Source organism: Siniperca chuatsi, linkage group LG6, assembly GCF_020085105.1.
Source record: "Siniperca chuatsi isolate FFG_IHB_CAS linkage group LG6, ASM2008510v1, whole genome shotgun sequence".
NCBI classification, from domain to species: domain Eukaryota; kingdom Metazoa; phylum Chordata; class Actinopteri; order Centrarchiformes; family Sinipercidae; genus Siniperca; species Siniperca chuatsi.
The window spans coordinates 13,633,282-13,656,340 of NC_058047.1; the positions used below are offsets into that span (position 1 = coordinate 13,633,282).

General features: G+C 38.6%; 1 protein-coding gene and 1 long non-coding RNA gene across 4 annotated transcripts; both read right to left on the reverse strand.

The window, feature by feature from the left end:
- Positions 1 to 3,550: 3,550 nt before the first annotated feature.
- Positions 3,551 to 8,527, reverse strand: LOC122877951. Its single transcript, XR_006378376.1, has 3 exons — positions 8,474 to 8,527; positions 5,158 to 5,216; positions 3,551 to 4,873 (listed from the first exon to the last, which is right to left on the reverse strand). It is a non-coding gene; the product is annotated as an uncharacterized LOC122877951 (long non-coding RNA).
- A 2,758-nt stretch (positions 8,528 to 11,285) lies between these two features.
- On the reverse strand, positions 11,286 to 16,147 carry hykk.2 (hydroxylysine kinase, tandem duplicate 2). Of its 3 annotated transcripts, none has more exons than XM_044200173.1 (5): positions 16,072 to 16,147; positions 14,867 to 15,052; positions 13,499 to 13,641; positions 12,890 to 13,070; positions 11,286 to 12,643 (listed from the first exon to the last, which is right to left on the reverse strand). In XM_044200173.1, the coding sequence occupies exons 1-5, from the start codon at positions 16,130 to 16,132 to the stop codon at positions 12,204 to 12,206; spliced, it is 1,011 nt and encodes a 336-aa protein (XP_044056108.1). In that variant the 5' UTR covers positions 16,133 to 16,147; the 3' UTR covers positions 11,286 to 12,203. The 3 variants fall into 3 exon arrangements, with proteins under 3 accessions (XP_044056108.1, XP_044056106.1, XP_044056107.1); XM_044200171.1 differs by having other exon boundaries at positions 14,744 to 15,052; XM_044200172.1 differs by having other exon boundaries at positions 14,744 to 15,052; positions 16,024 to 16,125.
- Positions 16,148 to 23,059: the final 6,912 nt, after the last annotated feature.

Here is a 23,059-nt window from a genome sequence, read left to right on the forward strand (position 1 = left end):
CCTTCCTCCTCCCACACACACACGTGCACACATGCACACACGCACACACACACACACACACACACACACACACACCCTGTGTCACCCTGTGACTCAGTCATCTCAGTAAATCCAGTCTGTCCAATCGATTAGCCACCCCTCTGTAAGCGCCTCCCTTGTTGGAGCTCTGAGAGGCCGCTGTGCTTCCCACCTGTTCCGTGCAGATAGGCCACCATGACGCTTGTTACGAATGTAGAGAAGTCCACTGAAAAGCGACACGTGATAATGTGCGAAGGTTTTAACGAATTCATGCTGATGGCTTTCTTTTGCTCTCCCATTAGTGAGTTTTGTAGGTCTGATGAGAAGGAGTTCATGATAGAAGACTGAGGCTAGCATCCGTCTGCAAAGCCCAGATGCTCTGAAACAAACTGATAAGACTGGGGAAGTCACTGAGCTACCACAACAGCTTACTAATTGAGGCCAGAGTCTCCTCCTCAGCTTTACTCCCAATTGTGAGGAGCATCCCTTTTGTTTTAGTGGCTGGATGCTGTTGTGATTATGCCTCTTTTAGAAAGTTGTCACACTTTAGAGGTGACTTTATCCTTGAAGTATACTTTCTTTTGAATACAAATGATGCCACTCAATTGAAAGAAAATAGAGCATTTCTCAGTACTGAGAAGATCAAAGAAAATCATCTGTATAATTCAGTCTTGTTGGTGATAATGGCTTCTAAGTAAGCAAAGCTATTCAATAAATGTTAGTCAACTGAATGCACAAAGTGCTACATAATTAAGTAATGGACACATGTTTTTTGTGTAAAAGCTGTTAGTTCGGGACCTTGCCAAACTGTCAACTAATATAACAGATGAGAAACATCTTTGTTAACAGAGAGAGAAAGACCCATTAGCCTTGTATCAAACTCTGACATCTTGGCCACTATAGATTGTCCTGGCATAAAGTTAATATGCATTACACGAGAGTCTGTCAGGGATCCATGAAGTGGATTAGTCCTAACAGGTCGACTTGGCAGCTGCGAAGGCCTGGCAAGATGGCCAAGAGCTGTGCGTCTAATGAATCCATTTTAAAGACGGGGACTAACAGTTGTTTTCAATGAAATAAAGACACACACACCAAAGACAAGTCATGGCACTTGTTTATTTTTCACTCTCAGGTTGATGTAAGGAAGGACCATATGTGCCAACTAAATCTGGGGGGGGTTTTCTGTGTGGAATTTGGGTTGGTACTGTATATTTGGAATATCGCCTCTAATTTTCTCTGTGATTACGTATTAAAAAAAACTTGTGAATGACTGCCTGGTAAACAGACAATATTTATGAGCTGCGGTCAAATACTATATGAGTACTGTACATGAGAATAACTACATCATGAATTTGGCTGCATTAAAACACAGAAGAGGTGATCACAGCTAAAAGAAGAAAAAAAAAAAAGAATAGCAGCTGATTGTCTCCAGCAGCCGGAGCCGGAGCCGGAGCTGGAATCTGATGCATGTGACCCATGGACATTAGTCGTAAGGGCTGAGACATAGGCCCGCTTCCAAAAATGAGGACCAATATACACGCACAGTGCACGCAGTATAATACACACATAGTATCCCATTAACATCACATTGCTGTCTTTGGTGAAGACTAAAATTGTGGACTCCAGGAGATGTTTTCACTCCAGTAATGCTTGGGAACATTCATGGTTGAAAAGTCCAAAAACATCTGACAAATGACCCTGACGAGCCGAACCACAGTCACAGAAATATACTTTAATGGAAATCAGTGACACTCAGCTCATCGTTGGAGAAGCTGGCTTATGATTGGCAAGTGGATAGATCAAACCCTTCAGCAGCTCTTTCTTTTTTTGTTTAGAGACATTGTATCCTCTGAAAAACTGTTTAATTATATTTTAGGCATTCAGATGATATTCTCCCCCAAAGTTAAATGACAAATAATCAAGTAGAGGTTAAATATTTTGGACATTCGAAGCCTGCAAAGATTGCATTTGTAACATGTCTGCATTCCTTTCTAGTTACAGTAGATGATATTGCTATCAGCTGTTGTCTTTGTTGGGATCTTTTTTCACTATACTGCACCTTGTTGACTTTTGTTTGAAAAGAGCTGTGAGAATATTTAAATATTTATCATAAGGAAAAAGAAAAACCATTCAAGAGGCCTGACAATGAGGGAAGTACATTTTTTTAAATTCTGACTTTAAAAGCCTGCAGATTTGTGGTCTTTGGAGTGTAAATTAAATTTCTCTGCTGCATTTTAAAAAAGGTGCAGTGTAGACCCAGCGCTCTGTTTTGAAATGGCAAGAGGATTAATGGCACTGATAAGTGGGGTTGGTGTATTAAGCTAAGTCCTTTGAGTGTTGCCATTTCTATTTCAGCTATAATTTGTGGAACATGGATTTAAAGTATTACAAAGACAAAAAGAGAATAGGCAGAAGAGAGAGCGAGAGGAGGCACTGTGGCTTATAAGGGAAACCGTGCAAAGGTTCAGATATATGCCTCTTTGGGCTCGCTGTGCTCGCATGCCGGTGAACTACAGTGAAACAGACGGAGAACAAACGTGAACACAGGCAGACATTCACAGACGCACACTGTGACTTTTTCTGCATGACTGGAGGTACATATCGCAAGCTGCAGCAGGGGCAGAGGGCAGATGGTGCCTTTGAGGTGGGAGGTTGAAATGTAGAAAGGTAAACGAGGTGTGTATGTGTGTGTGTGTGTGTGTGTGTGTGTGTGTGTGTGTGTGTGTGTGTGTGATGGTGTTGGGAGTGTTGACATAAGGCTCTGGCTGAGGTGTTTGGAGCACAGCAGCATTTGAAGGTGAACTACAATGAAAGAAAAAAATCCTACTACTTTGACAATTTCATCTGCAGTTGTGCAAGAAATAGTATCTGGTTTACTAAAACGATGGGACTGGTATTAAACTCAGAGCAAGATCTTTTCTCATGAACCATGGTTTCTTAATTTATTCTGACTCGATTGCGTAAAAGAAGCTCTATAAGCGTCCTTCCACTCACACTACAATGTTAATCTTTCACACACAGTTAAAGTCCTTTTGTTTTGAAAATGTAAAAATGGACATATTTTCACACTTTTGAAGAGGTTAGCTTAGTTCACAAGCTTTTCCACAAGCTACAAGTGTTATAGTGTCAACACAAGATACTGTATGAGGTCCCTCCATACCTCTCAGGACTGTCAGAGGAAGTTATAGAAGCTGTCTCAAATTAGGATTCAAAATTTTTTAAGCCTGAATGTGAGTCTGAAAAACTGACTCACAGAAGTGGCCTTTTATGCAGGATGTGGGATAAGTGGGATGATGTCTCCATCTAGTGTTCACCATTCTCTTTTTTAGCACCAGATATTTCTGAATTTCCAAAGGTGTACACAAGTGTGTAAATTTCATTTAAATTTGTATACTATTTATTCAGTTGTCGTGGCAAACAGAAAACCTGTTGCGTCTTGTTAGGGTGAGATGAATAGCAATTAAATACTCAAACAAAAACCCGGCGTCTTTGTCTCTTATTCCAAAGCTTTATTTACTGCTTGCAAGCAAGAGTCCCCATGTCTGACAAGAAATTGGTTACATTGCAGCTTATACTAGAAAATCATTCTTTGTTACAAACAGGAGCATGTTCAACACAGGCTACAGACAGACAGTCCCACGGTCCCGGGGGTGCTGTTTCTCAGCACTCTCTTCTACTATCTGTACTTCCCAGGGCGAGCAAGGCAGCTCTCTGCTCCGCCACCTTTACATGATCGATGACTTGTTTGACATTCTATTTTGGTGCTTATTAATATTTTTTTTTATAGCTATATTGTCCGCATGTGTCTGGCTATCAGTCAGCCAGTTATTTACTATTAATTACAGTAGTTGCAGGTGTGTAAGAAGTATTCAGATGCTGTACTTTAGTAGCAATACCACAATTTAAAAATACTCAATTACAAGTAAAGGTCCTGCACACACTGGACCATTGCTATACACTGTAATAAAGGACGCCTATCACTCTGACCCCCAGCCAGCTTTGGGACTTACTGGCAGAAACTAAAATCTGCTAAGCTTGTGGCCAAGACTGAGGAGATGGACCAACAAGGCAAAGCTGGAATTACAGGCATGCTTTGACTAACGACCCAGCATCAGTGTTGAGAGGCCTGCAGGACATCACCAACTACAGGAGACCCCCACACTGTAGTGACCCATCAACAGGCCGACTACCTGAATGTGTTTTACTGCAGGTTTGATAAGCTTCCAACTTCTCCCCTCTGGTTGGCGCTACAGAGCACTGTGCTCCAAAACAACCAGACACAAGAGCAGTTTCTTCCCACAGGCCATCACTCTGGAGAACACTTAAATCAGTCATACAGTGTTAATAACCCTATAACACCAAAACAACCACTTATTTCCATTATAGTTTATATTTTTACAGTTTAAAATGCACTGTTTTTAACATGTACATATCATCATGCACTGTCACTGTCAATATAAATCCTGCACGCTGTATATACACTGTATATAGACATGTATACATGCATATACTGTTCATAATCATCCACTCATGTATATCCATTCAATATTTTTTTCTTTATACTATTTGTATTTGATCAATAAAAAAAGTACTTTCAGGTCAGTGGTGATAAACACTCATTAGTCCCCATTGTCTTAAAATGAATACAATACTACTTTACAATACTGGTACCAGGAAACACACAACAGTGGTGGGATGGGGTTTGCTAAAAGAAACCAAATTTTCAACTTCAGTTATACCCAAGAAACAACGTCACAGATACTTCAGGACCCTGAGGCGTGCAGGAAAGATTGTGACTGCTCCTTCCCACCCTGGAGACAAACTGCAGCCATTTCCCAGAAGGTAAGTGGTCGAACTGATGAGATAAAGAAGTAGCCAATAAGACAGTGTCTTGCTAGAGAAGGATGTAATCCAACTAGAGAATATTTTTCTCATTAATGCCTCATTAGCGTTCTATACAGTATTGGTAAATTATTTACTAATGATTAATAATCCGGTCAGGTCCTGAAATACAGTCAAGATTAGAATTAGAACTGTTACGCAGGGAGCTGAATTAGAGGCAAAAGATTTCAAACAAAAAACAAATCATTGTCCTTTTTGCATAGTGGTCTAGTACTGTGTAACTGCAGCATCCCAGACCTTTGTTCCATCTCATCCCTCTCTCTCTCTCCGAGCTGGTTTCTCCCTATGTTACCTGTCTGAAAATGTAAAGTAAAAAAGATAAGCAAAACGTTACAATTCAGATATTCTTTGTAAATACAAATCTTTTTTTTTTTTCATGCACATCCATTGATAAACATTTCTTTATTCATTGACTGAGAATTTTCTGGCAAATGTGAATCATTTCAACACAGAAACACTTAGTACAATTGCCTGTGTGGAAAAACTATGGGTTCATCATTATGCGTTATCCCTTCAGTCATGTGATCTATTGTTAACAAGATTAAATGTCTGCAGTCATGGTAGCAGCTCTTTGAAGCTATATTTAAGTACAGCGGACCTTTAAGGTAAACGCTAACATATTTTAGTTGAGCGTGTGACATGTTAACATTTGCTTATTAGCACTAAATATGAGCAACAGCTAAGGACTTTGGGAATGTCATTACTAAAGCAATGTATTGGAGAAATTTATCAACCTCGCGCAGTAGATCTGAGCAGGACATGGTGCTCAGATGTCCAGGACATGGTGCTCAGGTGGATGCAAAAACAGGAGCACTTTCAGTTCAATATAGTGTCATAACTTTGTATAGTCTGGTTTAGAACTTGAATGATTCATGAAATACTGTTTACTTAGAGACAAAAGGCTTAGCCTGTGTTATCTCTTGAAGAAAGCAGGAGTTCTTTTGCTGTGCTCATAGTTAAGTTGAGACTTGAATTTGATCACTGAGACAAATTTCTGATATCATGAGGGCTCATTTATAAACCAGTCAAGTTTTCTTTTGGATCTTACTGTTATCTCAAGAGCTGATTATTTCAGACAAATAAAGAACAGTGCAGTGAGAGGAAAAAAAGAGCATTTTAAGATCTGAGACAAGAGGAAGGCTATTTCTCAGGAGCTGAATTTAAGAAGTATGAGAAAATGGTCAAAATCTCATGTTGATGTTAAATTGACCTCAGTAATGTCTAGGAGAAATAGGCTGGACAAAGAAGAGATCTTATTTTGAATTTTCATTTCATCTGGTAGCTGTAAGTTTGTGTGGAGAGAAGGTAACTTTATTTAAAATGTACACCTTTGCTTTGCAGGTAAACTCCATTAGGCCTCCTTCACCCCCATGCTGTTTAGTTTTGGAATTGTATTTTAGACAATTTTGATCAAATGACAAAAGTGTCCAAAAAATATGCTAAGAAATACCAAGGCATGGGAGGAGTTAGCTGCCAGGGCTTTCCGACAACCCTTCCTCAAGCACTTTCAAACTGTAGCTCCAGCAGTTTATGTTTATGTACACTATATTTTCACCCTTGCAGATTATTACCCTAACCCAAACTACATTAAACAATAAACACAACCATCTGTAATCTAATGTCTAAACATAATCACCTTAACCATGAAATTAAGTGTGTTTCTGTATTAGAAACAACCTCCTAATACTAATTTGAACTAGCAACAGTGGCATTTTAAACAGTTGACTTGGCCATTTGTGAACCTACTGGTGAGCAGCACTGACAAGTCTGCATACCTAGTTCCTTTTTCTCAGGAAGCCCTGAGAAAACCTGAAATACTGCAGGTGATTCTATTGCCTTTGTCTCTTTCCCTGAATGCCTTTAAGCCATCAGTGTATGATCCCTGATTTCTAAACAAACCAAGATTCAGCTGGCAGTACCAAGAAATGTAGCAGCAACCCACACGCCTTGCACAGTATGAAGTAACAGCACAAATATACTTCCTCTTGCTTCAATCTAGACAAGGACAAAATACTTATTGCTGCACTTTCCCTTAGAAAAATAAACAAAGATAACTATTGGCATGAATGCGGGGTGACTTTGACTGTAGTCTGTGGCAATGATGATTCTTGATTCAATTCCATACTAGATTCAGTTTCAGCTGAAAGGGATAGTTCACATTTTGGGAAATACGCTTATTCGCTTTATGGCAGAGAGTTAGACGAGAAGGTCGATACCTGTCTATATCTGTCCGATAAATATTAGGCTACAGCCAGCAGGTGGTTAGCTTAGCTTAGAATAAAGCCTGGAAACAGTGGGGAACAGCAAGCCTGGCTCATTCGAAAGACAACAAATTCCACCTCCCAGCAACTCTGAAGCTCAGTAAACATGTTGCATCTTGGTTGTTTAATCTATACAAAAATCTAGATGTAAAAACAACAATTGACTTTTTTTCTTGCGTGGGAGCACTAACTTCCTGGAGTTGTCTGGTTGCTTGAAAACGTGTTAATTAGTGAGATTTAGAGGTGCTGGTAGGTGGATTTTGTTATCTTCGGACACAGCCAAGCTAGCTGTTTCACAGCTGTTTAACAGACAAATAAGAGAGTGGCATCGATCTTCTCATCTGACTCTCCACCAGATAGCAAGTAAGCATATTTCCCAAAAATTTCAAGTTATTGCTTTAAGTAATGTTCTTTCAGGCCATCTGACAGTAATGTATCGATTAATGACTATTATACATGATTATTATACATACATGCTGGAAGAGGCTGTATGTTGTGTCTGTGCATCACACTTGGATTGGGTCTGTTTTGTGTATTCTCATGGGCAAAGACCTCCTCAGTCATTAGTTTAACTAGCCCTCTCTTGCCGCATGTGCTTGAGATTTAATTTTATTTATTTATATAGCGCCAATTCATAACAAAAGTTAACTCATTGCACTTTTCCTATAGAGCAGGTCTAGACCATACTCCGTATTAGGAGAGTCTTGCTATTCCAACGTTGTTAAATTGTGACTTGTGAATCTGCCAAAGTTCACACCAAAACCAGAAACACATTTGAGTTTGTCAGTCACATGGGGTGCAATTAAAATGAATCAGAGGCGGAGTGAAACTTTGCAGAGACAGATGCAAGTATGTCAGGAGTCTCAGTTTTGATGTAACTTTTTGCTGGGTACAGAGCTCACTAGACATTAATATTCTCAGCAAAGCTGTCTTAAACCACTGGTTAATAACTGTGAATTATATAAACAGTGTTTAACGTTGGCTTCATACAAACACTGAGAGCAAAACAGGGCATTCGAGTTAAAAATAAATGAGCTACAAAATGACTGACAAAAATAAAACAAATCCTTATACTCCATAGAGGTGTAATAGTAAGACATTTAATTATATACAGTATGATCAGGTTATTATATAACAGCCAATTCAACATCTTCAGTATATATACATATATATACACACACGTATATATATGTAAGGCTATGACCTTACCTAGATGACTAAATGAGTATATCTGTATATCTGAGCTTTTAAGGGACTTTTCCAGTCATTTCACAGAAAATAAGTGCACTTACCCTAGGTCTGGGCAAGTGCAGATAATGAGAAGGGGACTGGCAGCAGAGAATTTAAATGTCACAAGCTTTTGAACAGCTTTACTCTGTCTTTATGTATGTGAAGAAGCCAGTAAAACCAGATTGCCCTTCCTTCTTCAACAAACTTTATTGAGCTCACCTAATAAAGGTGAATATAAGATGTTGTTAGGGCACTATGCTATTGACATCCATGGTTCCTGTTCTTTGGCATCTGCACAGACTAAATATTTCTCTCTACTGTTACAATTCAGTTGAAAGTGTTTGAACCTTTTCGGTGAATAGCCACAAATCAATTTATTTGAACACGTCAGTGGAACAAGTGTAAGTTTAATATGATCCTGAAGCAACATAACAAGTTTCCTATCTCCAAGTGCTGTCAGACACGTCCTGAATACAGGTGAAGAACTATGACTATGACTACTATGTATTATACTGAGATATTGTATTGACCATTTTTTTTATTAAAGGCAATGCAGCCTCCATTGGAAGTAGGAGCTTTTGAGGACCACACGAGGGCAGTATTACACCAGATTTTATCCACCACTGGAACGACAGGGGGGCATACAGTACTAAAACAGTTGATCTGACAAGTTTTACTAAACAAAATAATGCATGAGTAAATACGACACAGAAATGATGCTCTGAATCCAGTGAAAATGTCAGAAGTGAAATAAATGTAGCTCCTTGGTCAGGGCATTCTACAGATAAAGCTCTGTAATTTTAAAAGTTGGGGAGTTATATTACATCTTAAATGGGAACATTTGTTCATAATATACTTATGGTGTGTCTGTCTATCTAATCTGATCTATTTGAATGTAGCGTGTGAGGACGTAGTGGAGGAGTGGCCCATCACTCCGACAGTGACAAAGAGCTGCCATGACTTGCATAGATTTGAGGAACATGAACTACAACTGGAATGTGGTAGAGAGTTAGTGCGACAAACCTCTTAGGACACCAGCAAACAATGAAATGACACAAGTTCAATGTTTTATAGTTTCCAAGAATATATTGGCATCTGAAGCTTTAAGAGATTTATGTATTTGTTTAGAGTTTTTCTGCATGGCTTTAAGCCATTCTGAGTTTGATGAGTGTTTTGTTTTCTTTGGATTATGTTGAATTACAGCAATTTGTGCAATCCCAGATAACAGCCTTGTTATATGAATCTGTTGGGACACTTGTGTTAGTGAGAATGAAACAATTTCACAACTTCAAAAGAACAATCCAAAATGTAATGGAACATGTTGTGCGATGCTGAACATTCAATGCTACTGAGTTAACTGAAGCTGCCAGACATCACAGACATACCATTAGCAGCAGCATGGTTAATAGTATTTTACAATGGCAGTTTAAATCTCAAATATATAGATCCCTACAGTGGATTCAGAAGCATAGCTCACATATTTGTTCCTTGATTTTTTCACAGAATTACATGATTACATCCTTCCTAATCTCTATAAACAGAAATCTGCATATGAATGCAGAGTGTGTAGGCAGGGGACAAGATTTTGGTATCAGAAGCGTTCTGGTTTCCGTTTGTAGTTTTTTGTCGCAAAAGAGGCGGAACGCATTGGCGGAACCCAACAGCTACCAACAAATGGTGTCATTATTTTTAATACATTATAGGATGAATTTGCAACAGGCCAAACTAAAAACTCTAAAAACATTAAGTACAGTAGCTAACTGGAGTATCTGACTTGCAGCAGAAGAAGGACTAATAAATCATAATCTAATCTGATATGCATTGTTGCTGTTACAGTTATATTGGCTGTTTTACTGTTTGCATGTACAGTATGGCACCTAAGTACCAAGTGACATAACAGTTCACCACAAGGAGGTAAGCCTTGGGATCCTTTCCTCCACAGAACAGTAGGCTCTTTAGTTTCTAAAAGTCAAGTGGTTCTGAAACATAACAGAGTCTTTAATTCTACTTCAATGTTCTTTTTGAAGTCAGCACTTGATTTATAATAGACGTGACTTAAGTAGTAACTACACTGACCAATATGCTGTGTTACAAGTGTAGTATTTTGAAAGACATGTTTTACAACGCAGGTCAAAGACCATACAAATGAATTTACTACTATTGCCTAACTGCAGAGGTGCTCATTAGTCAGTATAAAGATAAAAATGTGAGATTTCAAAATTGGTGACACAGTAGTGATATACAGCAGTTAATATGTTACTAATATAAAGAGACACAACATGGCCTCATTTTCCTCAAAATATTCAATTTAACATCTATTAATTTCTGAGATTAAATCCTGTTCTGTTGCAGTATTCCAATAGTTTGGTGTCAGAACCTGGATTCATCAGTGTGCATGCAAAGCACTGTGGTGACACTGCAAAGATCCAGAATAAACCTGAAGCATATAACCACTAATGTTCCTGCTAGTCTTTTTTTTTTTTTTTTAAAGGTCACCTGCTGACTGCATGTGTCAAGAATATTTCCTCTGGGTCACCAAGACCAGAGTTTTGGAGATTATTAGTTTATTATTAGGAATTAGATGAGCTACACAACAAGGAGATATCAAGGAGATAAGTGGAAAACAATGCAAATAATATGTATATATACCATAAGATAGTTCCAGTTTCAATGGTTTGACAGTCTATCTCTATCTCATTTATCAGTACACATGTCTAGTGTGTAATGAGCTCTACTTCTAATGTTTAAGCCTGTTTCCATTTGGAAGAAAGACTAGAGTAAAAAACTACTAATGCATTTGTACCACAAATGTTTCTCATCACCACACTCTCACTCACACTTTAAGTATACATACTGAAAACATGTAACAGTCTCTTTAAGGAGATGTCCTTTTGTTTATTGAGATTATTGGAACAGTAGAGAAGTATAAAATCGTTAACATTTGGATCCAGTTGAAGCATTAAACACACATTCTGAAAGTTGAGGTATATTTCCCACCGAAACAGAATGTCATACTGCACCAAAGTCTTTAATGCACAACAATCCATATAGCAAGACATTATTATTGCAATCTAGCTGACATGTGACCTGAGTATTGAGCATTCTTCTGTTTGGCAAACCAGGTACAATTTGCTTGTCAAGGCAAATCCTTACCACTGCACCATCTGTGCATCCCACTGTAAAACAGGGAAATACTGATAGACCTGTGATTACATACTTTTTGTTCCCTTGATCACTCATTTACTGCTCCCTATATAATATACACTCAATAGTTTACTCAATAGTGAGCAGGAAACTGAGGTTTCAGACACTTATTAATCATCGTCATTTTGCATCATAACTGGAAGCTGTAGGAACTTTTGAGTGCACTATACAGTATGGAGCATACACTTACATATTATATTATTTTTTTAATAAAATTAAAGCTAGTCACCCTAACCCTAACCTGGTCACTAACAGTATGAATGCAAACAAGCTTGCAGTTGTTGGCTGGCTATGCAAGACTACTCACTATATAGCACTGTTCCCTAAATGCTTTCTTACTTACTTTCTCTGTTTCAGTTTTTTGCTAATCTATCCACCTCTGATTCAGACACACTGCAGAATTCCTACTTCAATATTTCTGAATCTCAAGGGTAAAATATGTATTATTTTTACTGTGAAAACACTAAAAACAAATCTATTGCTTTTAATTGGTGAGCTTATAATGATACTTGATTTGGACAAAAGGCTCAGTGGCATCACCCAATTGTGCGTTGAAATTTGTGAATGGCTTTCCTCACATATTTCTCACTATTTGTCACTGAATTGAGCAGCACTCTGAAACCACACCTTCTCCACCTGCTCCTTTCCAAGCTCCCAGAGTTGACAGAGAAACTGGACACCCTTCCTGGTTGAAATCATAAGATACTCTGCATTTTCTGGATGCAGGGTCACGGAGTAACGAGCTAAAAGCAACGACTGGCAGAAGCGGGACAGCACCAGCACATAGAGACAATCTCTCTCTGCCTCGTTGAGGGGAAGGACACTTTCCCAGCCGGCGAGGACAGGTCCACCCACCTCTATGGGTTTAGGATGCTCCGTCATCATGTACATGACAGTGATGGCTAGCTCATGGATGTAGTAGCCACTGTTCATGTCCCCAAAGTCAAGGATGCCAGAAATCCTGTGGCCGTCACTCTCATCAGGTTGCACAAGCACATTGAGGTCATTGAAGTCACCGTGGTTAATGCCTTAGAAAAGAAAGAAAGAAAATGTTGTTGTTCATGGGAACCAAAACACATTATCACTCATGTATTCAGTGACACATCCAGCCTCTACTGACAGTATACATGCTGCCAATGAGAAGCCCCAGCTGTGTCAAGAAAGGTGAGTAGAAGAGTGTTTGTACTGACCTTCTCCCTTGTCCAAGTGTTTAAATATTTATGAATGTAAAAGACTATCTGGGAGAGAATCTCATGAGTAAATATCATACTCACACTTGCGGAAATTGGAGCGTTTGGGGACCACAGAAGTCTTGTACTGATGAATGACAGACTTCACAACCTCCTGAAGAGGATCTCCATCTAATACATTGATGTATGCTTCCAGGAGGGGAACATTTGACAGACTCCATATGAACTTCTCTCTCTGCAGCATGCTGAGATGAGGGTGCTCCATCTGGGGGGAAAAAACGATAATAATACAGAGAAGCGGAAAGCAGAAGAAAAAGTACAAGACATAAGTAAAAGGCAGTTAGCAGTTCCAGAGGTCCAGCTTCATGTCTAATGAGCAGTGAAGGGCTAGTCCTTTACTATATACATTATCTGAATTTGATTCTAAAATAATGCAAACATGGGTGACAATGAAGTAACATAATGATAGTAAATTCATGACTTAAGAACTCCAATTCAAAATGACACCAGTACTGGTAGATATTGTCACTTAGGACAGGTCTATAAAAAAACTCAAAGTTTTGTCTTGAGACAAAAAACTTCCACATAGTGCAGTACTTGACACAACAATTCAGGCATTTTTAAAACAGATTTGATGAAATCACAAAACAAAGTACATGATCTAAAAGTTTCACAGAGGTGGTCCTATTATACCTCTTGTAGGATTTTGTCCATTCTGGCTGCTGTTTTGCCGGTTTCATACAGTAACTGTGGAGTTAAAGGAGCCTTGGAAATAGTGATTCCAGGCAAATAAGTCAACAGCCGCACCAGGTACTTCTGACAGCCATAGCCGCAATCTGCCAAAGGTAAAGACAGGATTAGTATCACAGCCATTTACTTCGCTCTTAGCCCTCATAAAGCATGACCTGTTGTACTGTATGTTGTGGCCTTGTTCAAGGGCACACTTAGCATTACTAGAGTGTGTGAATATCAATATTACTGGGGACATGAACCTGCCATTGAAGCAACAATGTATCCCACAACGTAGCTCATCACTCGGCTTTATTAGCTCTCTGAAACAGGATCTAGCCCAGGGCCAATTTCCACTACTCAGCATGTTCACACATGCACACAGACTGATATATAATATGCAGTATCTTATAGATTTGTTACATTTAAAAAAACTAATTTAAAGCATGTGGGAAAGAAGTCATACAAAAAATGCACTACACAACTAATGTATACTTTAACTTTTACTACTTCTGATATTTAAAAGATCCTCCTCTACCCAAGCCTCCAGCTGCTTCAACTGAGCAATGTTTGCAAACGTGCAACATGCCATATTTCTAACGACACTCAATGCAAACTGCATGTTATTTTATAAGTGATTCATGAGCGAATGCTGACAGAGAAAATGCTACAAAGCATTTGGACGTCAATCAAGACAATGAATTGAACATCACTGACAAACACTGACTGTATAGCTGCTGTGAAAAACACAGTACCAGTGTTGCCAACTTGGCGACTTTGTCACTAGATTTAGTGACTTCTCAGACCTTCTTAGCGACTCTATTTCTAAAAAGCTTCTAAAAAATTTAGCGACCATCAGGAAAAAGGTGAAAAATATATTCAAATATATTATATTGTAATTCATTCCCATGCATGCTGCGGCTCTTCTGCCAACAGTGTCTCTCTTCGTCTCCTCTTGGGAGGCAGTCAGTGTGCAGTGTGGGGGGTAGCTTCACTCTTTCTCTCTCTGGATCTCTGGACTAGGATGTTATAGCTTGCAAATAGGTAAATAGTTAATTTGTGCTTCTCTCGCACTCTTTCCCTCTGGATTAAGATGTTACTACATGTTGTAAATATGTAGCTAGCTACTTTCACTCGGAAAAAGTTGGCAACACCAGTCACACAGCTCAGACATTCCTCAGGTCCTGAACTGTGTGGCTGGTCTCATACCTATTTCTTCCAGACTCATGAGCTGTCCTAAAGTGGTAGGCAGAGCTGTTTGGGCAGGAAGTCCATTCTGGTGCAAGAAGGACATGGCATAGGTCTGCACCTCAACCAGGCTGGGGTTCTTACTGTCCTCTGAGTTCATTATCTTCAGGACGTACTCGCCACCCTCAACGGCCAACACATGGAAGTTCTGGTCATCATAGCTCGGCAGCGAGCGAATTTCTGATGCCGTCAGCCTGAAGAGCCTCTTCACCAACTCAGCTACCTGAGACTGGCTGAAGTTGGGCTTGGCATGCTTCACTGACATTATTGCTGAATGAAAACAACATACTATCAGAAAAAAAAGTATTCTGCTTGCAGAAATTTACAAAACAAAACCTCCATAGTAACCTATAGTAAATTTAAAATATTACATTTTGTCTGAAACTGCCAAAAAGTGAATTACAGCAAGCTGCATGCCTCTTTAGGGATCAGATTAACAATTGGTGCCATTATGTGATGATTTCTTACTTTATAACTATTGTTGTTGTTGTTGTTGTTTTGTGACAGTGATGAAGACTGATTTTCTATTTGTTCCTACCAGGGTATTTTAATGTCACTTATATCCCATTCCTGATAGTGCTGAAGCGGTTAGTAAATTAATCAAATTTTCGATAAACAGTTGATTAATAAACAACACATGTAATATTCCATAACGTTTAAGTAATCGATCAAATAAAAATGACCCATTTGTAAAGTCCAGCGTCTCCAATGTGATGTGAATCCGAAAAATGAAACAAAATTATAAAGTTTGAGCTCCTTTAAAAAAAGAACTACCGCACCACTGGGAATGTTTTTCACATGCACTGACAATCACGTAAATGTTATTTGCAGTGTTTTCTTGTAAAATGTAACTTGCATTTGGAGCCAAATTCATCTTAATCCTCTGCCAGTATTAATTTAGCGAGAATCGCGGTGGTAACACGCGAATTAAACAAGATAAAAGGTCGCCATAAACTGCACAGACATACCTGACTTACTATACACACATCGCTGAGGACGGTGTCTTTGATAAATCGAGTGACAGTGTGAGCGTTAAAAATATAAACCGACATAGTGAGACGGTATAAATAGAAAGTTTCCTGTATTATGAGTTGATCCACGTCAACAATAATGGGAGCTTGGGAACTTTAGTGTGACGCTCTTGTATTCAACTTCAACACATGCACCGCATGAGATATCGGTAACTTAGAGCCACAACGGCTAATAATGACAGACAACATTATTCACGTCAGTAGAACTACCTCAGGCTGAGTAAAAACCCCGGGGGAATAATGAGAGGTTGTGCCCACCGCTGCTGCTGCTGCTGTCGCCTCCTCTTCTTCTTCTGTTGAGTTTTATGGCGGTTGGCATCCATAAATGTGCATTACCGCCAACTCCTGGATTGTAACAGCTTTACAGTGTAAACTATTTACAGTGTCCACCAAAATGATCCCATCTTCCATTCTATAACCCAGACCCAATTGTCTGAGAAATCGTCCATGCAGATGCTCTGATCAGCTCCATTCCCTTTCTGCTCCTTTTTCTTTTGCACTGCCACCATTTCACCAATATGTATTGGTGCAGCTTTAAATATAGGCAACTAATATTAGGGATTAGTTTTCATGGTTAAAGGAAAATCTATGCGACTTGTTGCTTTGGCACTAAACATAAACCCAGGTCATTTTAATTAGTTTGAACAAATGACAGACAGAAGGCTACTGAAAGCTTATCACCCACTCAGTGCACTTGTGTCAGCATGTTTGCTTACGGTCAACAGCATATTACAAGATGGATCATCCATTTATTCATGATTCTTAGGCACAATTAATTAATATATTGTTTTTGTGTTTGTGTGCATCTTGTGAGCTGAATGGGGATGTTTACAACTTGGGCAGAGGTGTGCATCTGTCTAGGAGTGTGTGTATGCATTAATGTCGAGCGCATTTCAGTGACCGTCATTTTCTTATCACAGCTCCCACATGCCTTGACTGCCTGTGCAGCTGAAGCCTGCAGGTTTAGTGACCAATACTGGAGCTGCATTTGTTACAGCCTGTCTGGCAGCCACAGCTGGAGCCAGCCGATCATAGCTGGTATCTTCAGTTTATCCTGCCTGCTTCCTCTTTACCCACCTGAGTGTGTTTTTAATTTCTGTGCACTACTCTGGCAATTACAGTATATTCCCCTTTCAAACTCTTTATGGATTGCAGCCTTGACTAAACTATTTCTGGCTGTTTTTACTAAATGGAGAGCCTTCAGACAGAACATAAGGAGCCAGAAATACACAGCCTTGCTATCACGAAGTAGTGTTTTATAGACACCAGGCAATTGAATAAAATTGCAAGAAAAGTGAAAGATGACCCCCCTTTAGTGTGCTCCACTTGAGAGGAAGAAAATAAGGTTGTGGGAAGAAACTACAGGTTATTGAAAAGATCCTTGAGAACGAAATCTCCAGTCATGTATGAAAGGCTTCAGGTGGATCCCTAAAATCTACAGAGCTAGGAAGTCAAGATGATTGGACTGAATCGTGTGGGCAATGTGCAGCTAATCATGTCCCTGCAGCATCTGGACATCTGGAATTACTCAAAGCAGAAATCAATAAAGATGGCCATAAGGCAGGACATGAATTATACATTTTAAGCATTTAATGGTTTTGATTTCACATCGTGCCCTAACTCTTCCCTGAAATTTGAATTTTTTTAGTATGCATAAGTGATGGAAAAATCAGGATAGGTACATAGTAAGTATTTACGGTTCATTTACTGTATAGACATAGTAACAAGGACAGAACCATGAAGTTGTTAAAACTGTCAAACAAACACAACAAAAATGAACAAGTTTTGATCTTGGTCTAACAGTTATAACATTATTTTAGCTCTTAATCTCATTGTTATGGCAATAGCCACCAATAACTAACAGAATTACCTTCTATATTCTCTATACGTGTGGCTCACCACAGGAGAGCAATGTAGCTCATTAAGCTGGTTGGATTTAGACAAAACCCACATTTGGCTCATAGCATGCAATCTGCGCGTGGCAAAATAGCACAAACATTGACAGATGAATTATGATACTGACTCTCTGATGGCCGTTTCTTCAACTGAGTTACAAGCTTGCAAAAGAAATTTTTCTATAGTCCTAGATATGTTTAACAAAAAAAATAAAAATTAGGAGGATGAAATGTTGTAAAGGGTTTCTTTCACTCTCCACAGACATTCTACATCCATCAGAGACGAGCACAGAAGGATGTGTCATATGTGAGATGGTTATACATTCTGCAGGAATCAGGAAGGCTGAACACGCACTCAGTGACATTATGTATTTCATCAGCCAGATGTTGGGGTTTAGGGGATTAATTAAGTTGCACCCTGCTTGTTATTTATGCCTTGTTTTCCATGCCCTGATAGCATATTTCCCCAGGCAAAGCATCCCGTTAAACCCATTCCAACAAGTCAAATTCCCACCCCTAATTTTTATACAGCATTCACACACGTGTAACCATACAGCATGTAATGACATGAATTATTACTGTTAGAAACCAAGCTTATACTGTATATTATGTTAAATAATAAATGCATGTCTTTAAACAAGTCAAGGTTATGATGTTGGGAGTACTCAGTCACCCTTTCTAAAATCCTCAGCATGATTTATGAGGCATTATAAATAATTTGTTTTTTGAGAAAAAAACATTATATGCTGCAATTTATTATCTGTGTTAATATGGTATTTAATTTAATTGTCTAGAGTCTTAATGTGTTTTTTAAAAAGTTGGGATTCTGCATTATAACGTACAGTATTTATTTGATCACATTTTTATGCCAGACAGTTTTTCAGTGTCATCTGCTGTACTTGCTAAACTTTTAAAGCTATAACACCACAGTTAAAAAGAAACTGCATGTCCTTTGAAGAGAGTGTTTCAGTTTAAAGGCTACACATCCCAACGAAGGTCAACCTTAACCGAGGGACTAAGAATCTCTGCAGAGTAAAGTGACACCTCAGAAATCAATATACTGTCACTATCAGAATTAAACATTGCTTATTTATTGAGGATTTGAACCTGGGTATAAGCAAAACTCTTGTTCAGTAATTGTTTTTGCTGATGGCAATACCTTTATTTTGGCTGCATGAGCACAGCTTTCTAGACACACACTCATTCATTCATTCATGACAGTCATTTGAGGTATTGAAGTGTTTTAGACCTATGAGAGCAGGACAGCATCATTCTTTTCAAAGGTTTAGTGTAACTGACTTGTGTTATTTGTGATGAAAATATAGAGCGCAATTCACTTACGCAATATAGACCAGCCAAGGGCTTTCACCATTCTCCTCTCTGCTCTTTTCTGTGATTTAGTCATTCTCTAATATTTTCTTTTAAAGAAAAATGTTATATTCTTATGAAGTTAATTTGAATTTAAATAAAAGAAAAATAGGATTTACAAAAGCATGTGTGCCCTATGTGTCATGGCTTAAATGCATCAGTGGGAAACATGCTGATCAGAACTTGCAGCTACAGGCTGAAAATATTAATTACCATTAAAAATTGTTTTAATTTTTCTTCTTTTCAACCATCAAAACCTGAAAGTGGAGCTCAGCGGAAGCCCAGTGGACGTCAGGGTACCTAATCAATTCAAATTAGGAAACAAGAACTAAATGTTAAGTCATAAAGTCAAGATCTTCAAGTATCAAAGAAAAAATAAGTGACTATGCTCCCTTTACTTTATGTGAAAAGGCCTAGTCCGTAGTGTCCAGTATCCACATGATGAACTTCATTTACTGTATCTACATTTATGTAAACGAGTAAAAAGACCCAGTCAACATTGATATTTTTGATTAATTAGTCATCAACAACAATCCTGACTTTTTAGACTGAAAGAGAAAGCTAGATTAGCTACTTTTATATGTATAATAAGGCCAGTGAGCTGCTACAATATTTAAATTTACCACAAAATCTGAATATATCATGCATTCTAGTCTTGAATCTACTGCATGCTTCATCTTGCAAATGAATCATGACAATGACAATAAACAGTACAGTGTCATCATTATGCAGTAATGGAAATAGAGCAGAAAGTGTTTATGAAGACTTGTGGTTTCTCATACATCCACCACGGAGCCACTTACCACATTTTCATTTAGGTAGCTTCATAATTGATGTCAAGATTCACTGGCCATTACCTCTCCACAAAAATGCTCTCTTCTGCCTGAACACTTGGGTTTTATTTGCCAAAGGAGCAAAGATGAGTGGGATTACATTTAGTAATCTCAGTGGGATCACTTAATGGTTCAACTCTTTGCCCACAAGAGAGATTCAGAGGAAGCCTCTTCTTGTGCTGTGGAGAGCAATAACGGAGGCAAAGAGAATCACAAATGTAGTAAAAGGGCAATTTGAATCAAGCAGTTCAACGTGAGATCAGGAGGTTCAGTTATGACTCTGTGGGATCCCATTAAGACCAGGCAGCTGCATGAAATAAAGACAACAGATAATACAACAAATTGCTAGGGTGCAGAAGTCACTGCTTTGCTTGAGGGAAAACATCAAAGAGGAGATGCAACAAAATTTCTGATTATTAGTCATGCACTGATATTGAACCCAATGGTGATACTGTGGAAATGAGTTCAGGCTGGGTCTTTGTCGATTGGTCAGCGGGTTGCCATTTGCAAACACTGATGTTTGCTGCGAACAACCATCTGGCTGTGACTCAAAAGTTTTTGAACAAGGGACTAATGCCAAGAGAGGACTGCACAGTCTGGAGAAGATTATGAAACAATGAGTGGAAGACACTGAGTGAAGATAGACAGCATACTGTATGTTTTTGGCAGCTCAAACAATTACTCATCAGTCTGATAAATTCAAGGGCGAACTCTCTGTTCTTGAAGTTGACGTCATAGCCTCAAACTGCCATCATATTGGCAGCCAGGAAATAAGCTATTTTCAGTCGATTTGGATTTGTCAAAGAACACGTGATACAATGAGTTGAAATGACCATTTTAACTAAAAAGAATCAATTAAGGCTTATCACACACAACATGATCTGTATCATCACTGATTGTTTTACAAGTGTGACGATGCCAAACAACAAATGAAGCCTGCGGCAGGGTGTGCTGTAGAATACAAACAGACAGGCAGCATTGTGTGGAATGAACCTGAGCTCAGCATTAAGTATTGACATGAATGAGACGTATGGACACATCTGTAGCCACTTGTTATATTTATGGATAGATTGCAATCCTTTTTTAGTTCCATGGCAGTATAGGAGGATTGTACCACGTTGCTATATCCAGACGTTGCCAAATTATAAATGGTTTTTTAGGCATGTAAAAAACATCTTTAGGATCAATACTTTAAAGCTGCACTAGTCAATGTTTTCTAGGATTAACAATGGCTCAAAGCACATGGTGTGTAATGCGACCGGGGTCGCTGATAGTGATGAATCGACAGAGAATTATTACTCAGCTCGGCAGCCCCCTTCAGCTCTATTTAGCGCAATTTAGCGTCAGCTCACTGTTTTGATTTTATGGCCCACAACTTTACTGTTTGGTTCAGTCTCACAGCTCTCAGCAACCTTGTTTTCAGGGAGCGAAAAAGCTGTCATAATGTCTCTATAGACTACCTGCCCAGCACCAAACAGCTGACAAAGTTACTGTGTGTCGGAGTTATGTGGCAAAAAAAATCTATTAATGCAGCTTTAAATCTAAAATATGATTATTATTAAATCATACTTCTTAAACATAATGCTTTTAGTGAAAAGCATATTTATTTCTCTTTTCCTTCACATATTTGTAAAAAGTTTGGTGAAATTGTCCCTCTGCATTTCATATGAGCAGACTGAAATATCTCCACAACTACTGGATTGCATCCAGTAGGTTAACATTTTTGTTTTCTCATGAAGCACTTAACAACTATTGGATGGACTGCCATGACATTTGATACAGAAATGCATGTACCCCACAGGGTGAACTGTAATAACTTTGGTGATCAGACTTACATCTAGCGCCACCATCATGTTAAAATTTCAGTTTGTCCAACACTTTGGTTTATGACCAAATACCTGCAAAACTAATGACATTCCTTTTTAGCCTTAGCAGTGCTTTGTATTTATTGCTAATTAGCTAACACGCTAAACTAAGATCGTGACCATGGCAAACCTTATACCTGCTAGACATCACCATGGTTGCATTGCTATTGTTAGCATGCTGATGTGAGCATTTAGCTCAAAGCACTGCTGTGCCTAAGAACAGCCTCACAGAGCCGCTAGCATGGCTGTAGACGTTTGTCAAGTTATTTAGTTTTGTGAGGTTTTTTATGTTACAACATTAATTTATATGTAATTGTGTTTGATGAATTGACATTGATGTCAATCATATTGTTCCATTTTTGGAGAACAGTAACAAAACAAATAAGTCATTGTCTATCAACAATCACTATCAGAAATCAGAATCAGAATCAGAAATACTTACTTTAAACTCTTTTTATCTTGAACATGATATTCAGGGGAAATAAGTTAATCTCATGTTGTGCCTTAGCAACCCATAAAGAGTGCATAATAAGCATCTAGGTTTGTGGTGTCATTTGAGAAATTTGCATGAATTGCTCTGTTTGCTACCCACCTCATGTTACCTGCGTAGTTAAAACTCAGGCTGGACGGTTCCACTGTGCTCACATGACAGAGGCTGAAGACCTTTGAATACCAATGTTCAACTTACAAATACTGGCACAGAGCAAGCTTTACCAGCAGCATGTTACATTTTTTTGTGTCATGTCCTCGTGCTTTTACCAACAATGATGGGAAATGCTACTAATAATAATGTTTGTTGTTACAATTTGATAATACGGTCACTAATCATCATCATCATTAAAAACGAACTGCAGCAAAATAAACATCCATAGCGCATTACTCAGCAAAACATCAGTGCCACCTATTAAGGTGTATTATTCAGGTATCTTGTTTGTTTTTTATGTTGATTCATATTTGATCAATGATTTTATCAGGTGTTTAAGGTAGCTTCCATGTTCACATCATCCAGTCAGCCAACCAAACTGCCCACATCATGCCTGTCAAACTTATCCCACATTCTTCCTGCTGTGCCACTGTTTGTCCATGTAATTTCCCATTTATGAGAATTATTTTCTCTTTCACCACCAAATTAGTGCCTGCAGTATTTATTCTTATTTATATCTGGACTGATACATTAAGTGTCAAGTCAAATGTTTCCCAGCTGGACTCATTCCCAGAAATCAAATCAGCCATTTCACAAGAAATCATTAAGTTTTTTTTGACCTTACTGAGTGAATAACAGACT

Bases quoted from the DNA above. Each gene is read 5' to 3' on its own strand.
- hykk.2 (XM_044200171.1), bottom strand. From the start codon at position 16,132: ATGCCAACCGCCATAAAACTCAACAGAAGAAGAAGAGGAGGCGACAGC. The intron at 13,642-14,743 runs GTATGAGACCAG...TACCTTTGGCAG, and splicing joins CATGAGTCTGGAAGAAATAG to ATTGCGGCTATGGCTGTCAG. The intron at 12,644-12,889 runs GTGAGTATGATA...TTCTTTTCTAAG, and splicing joins ACGCTCCAATTTCCGCAAGT to GCATTAACCACGGTGACTTC.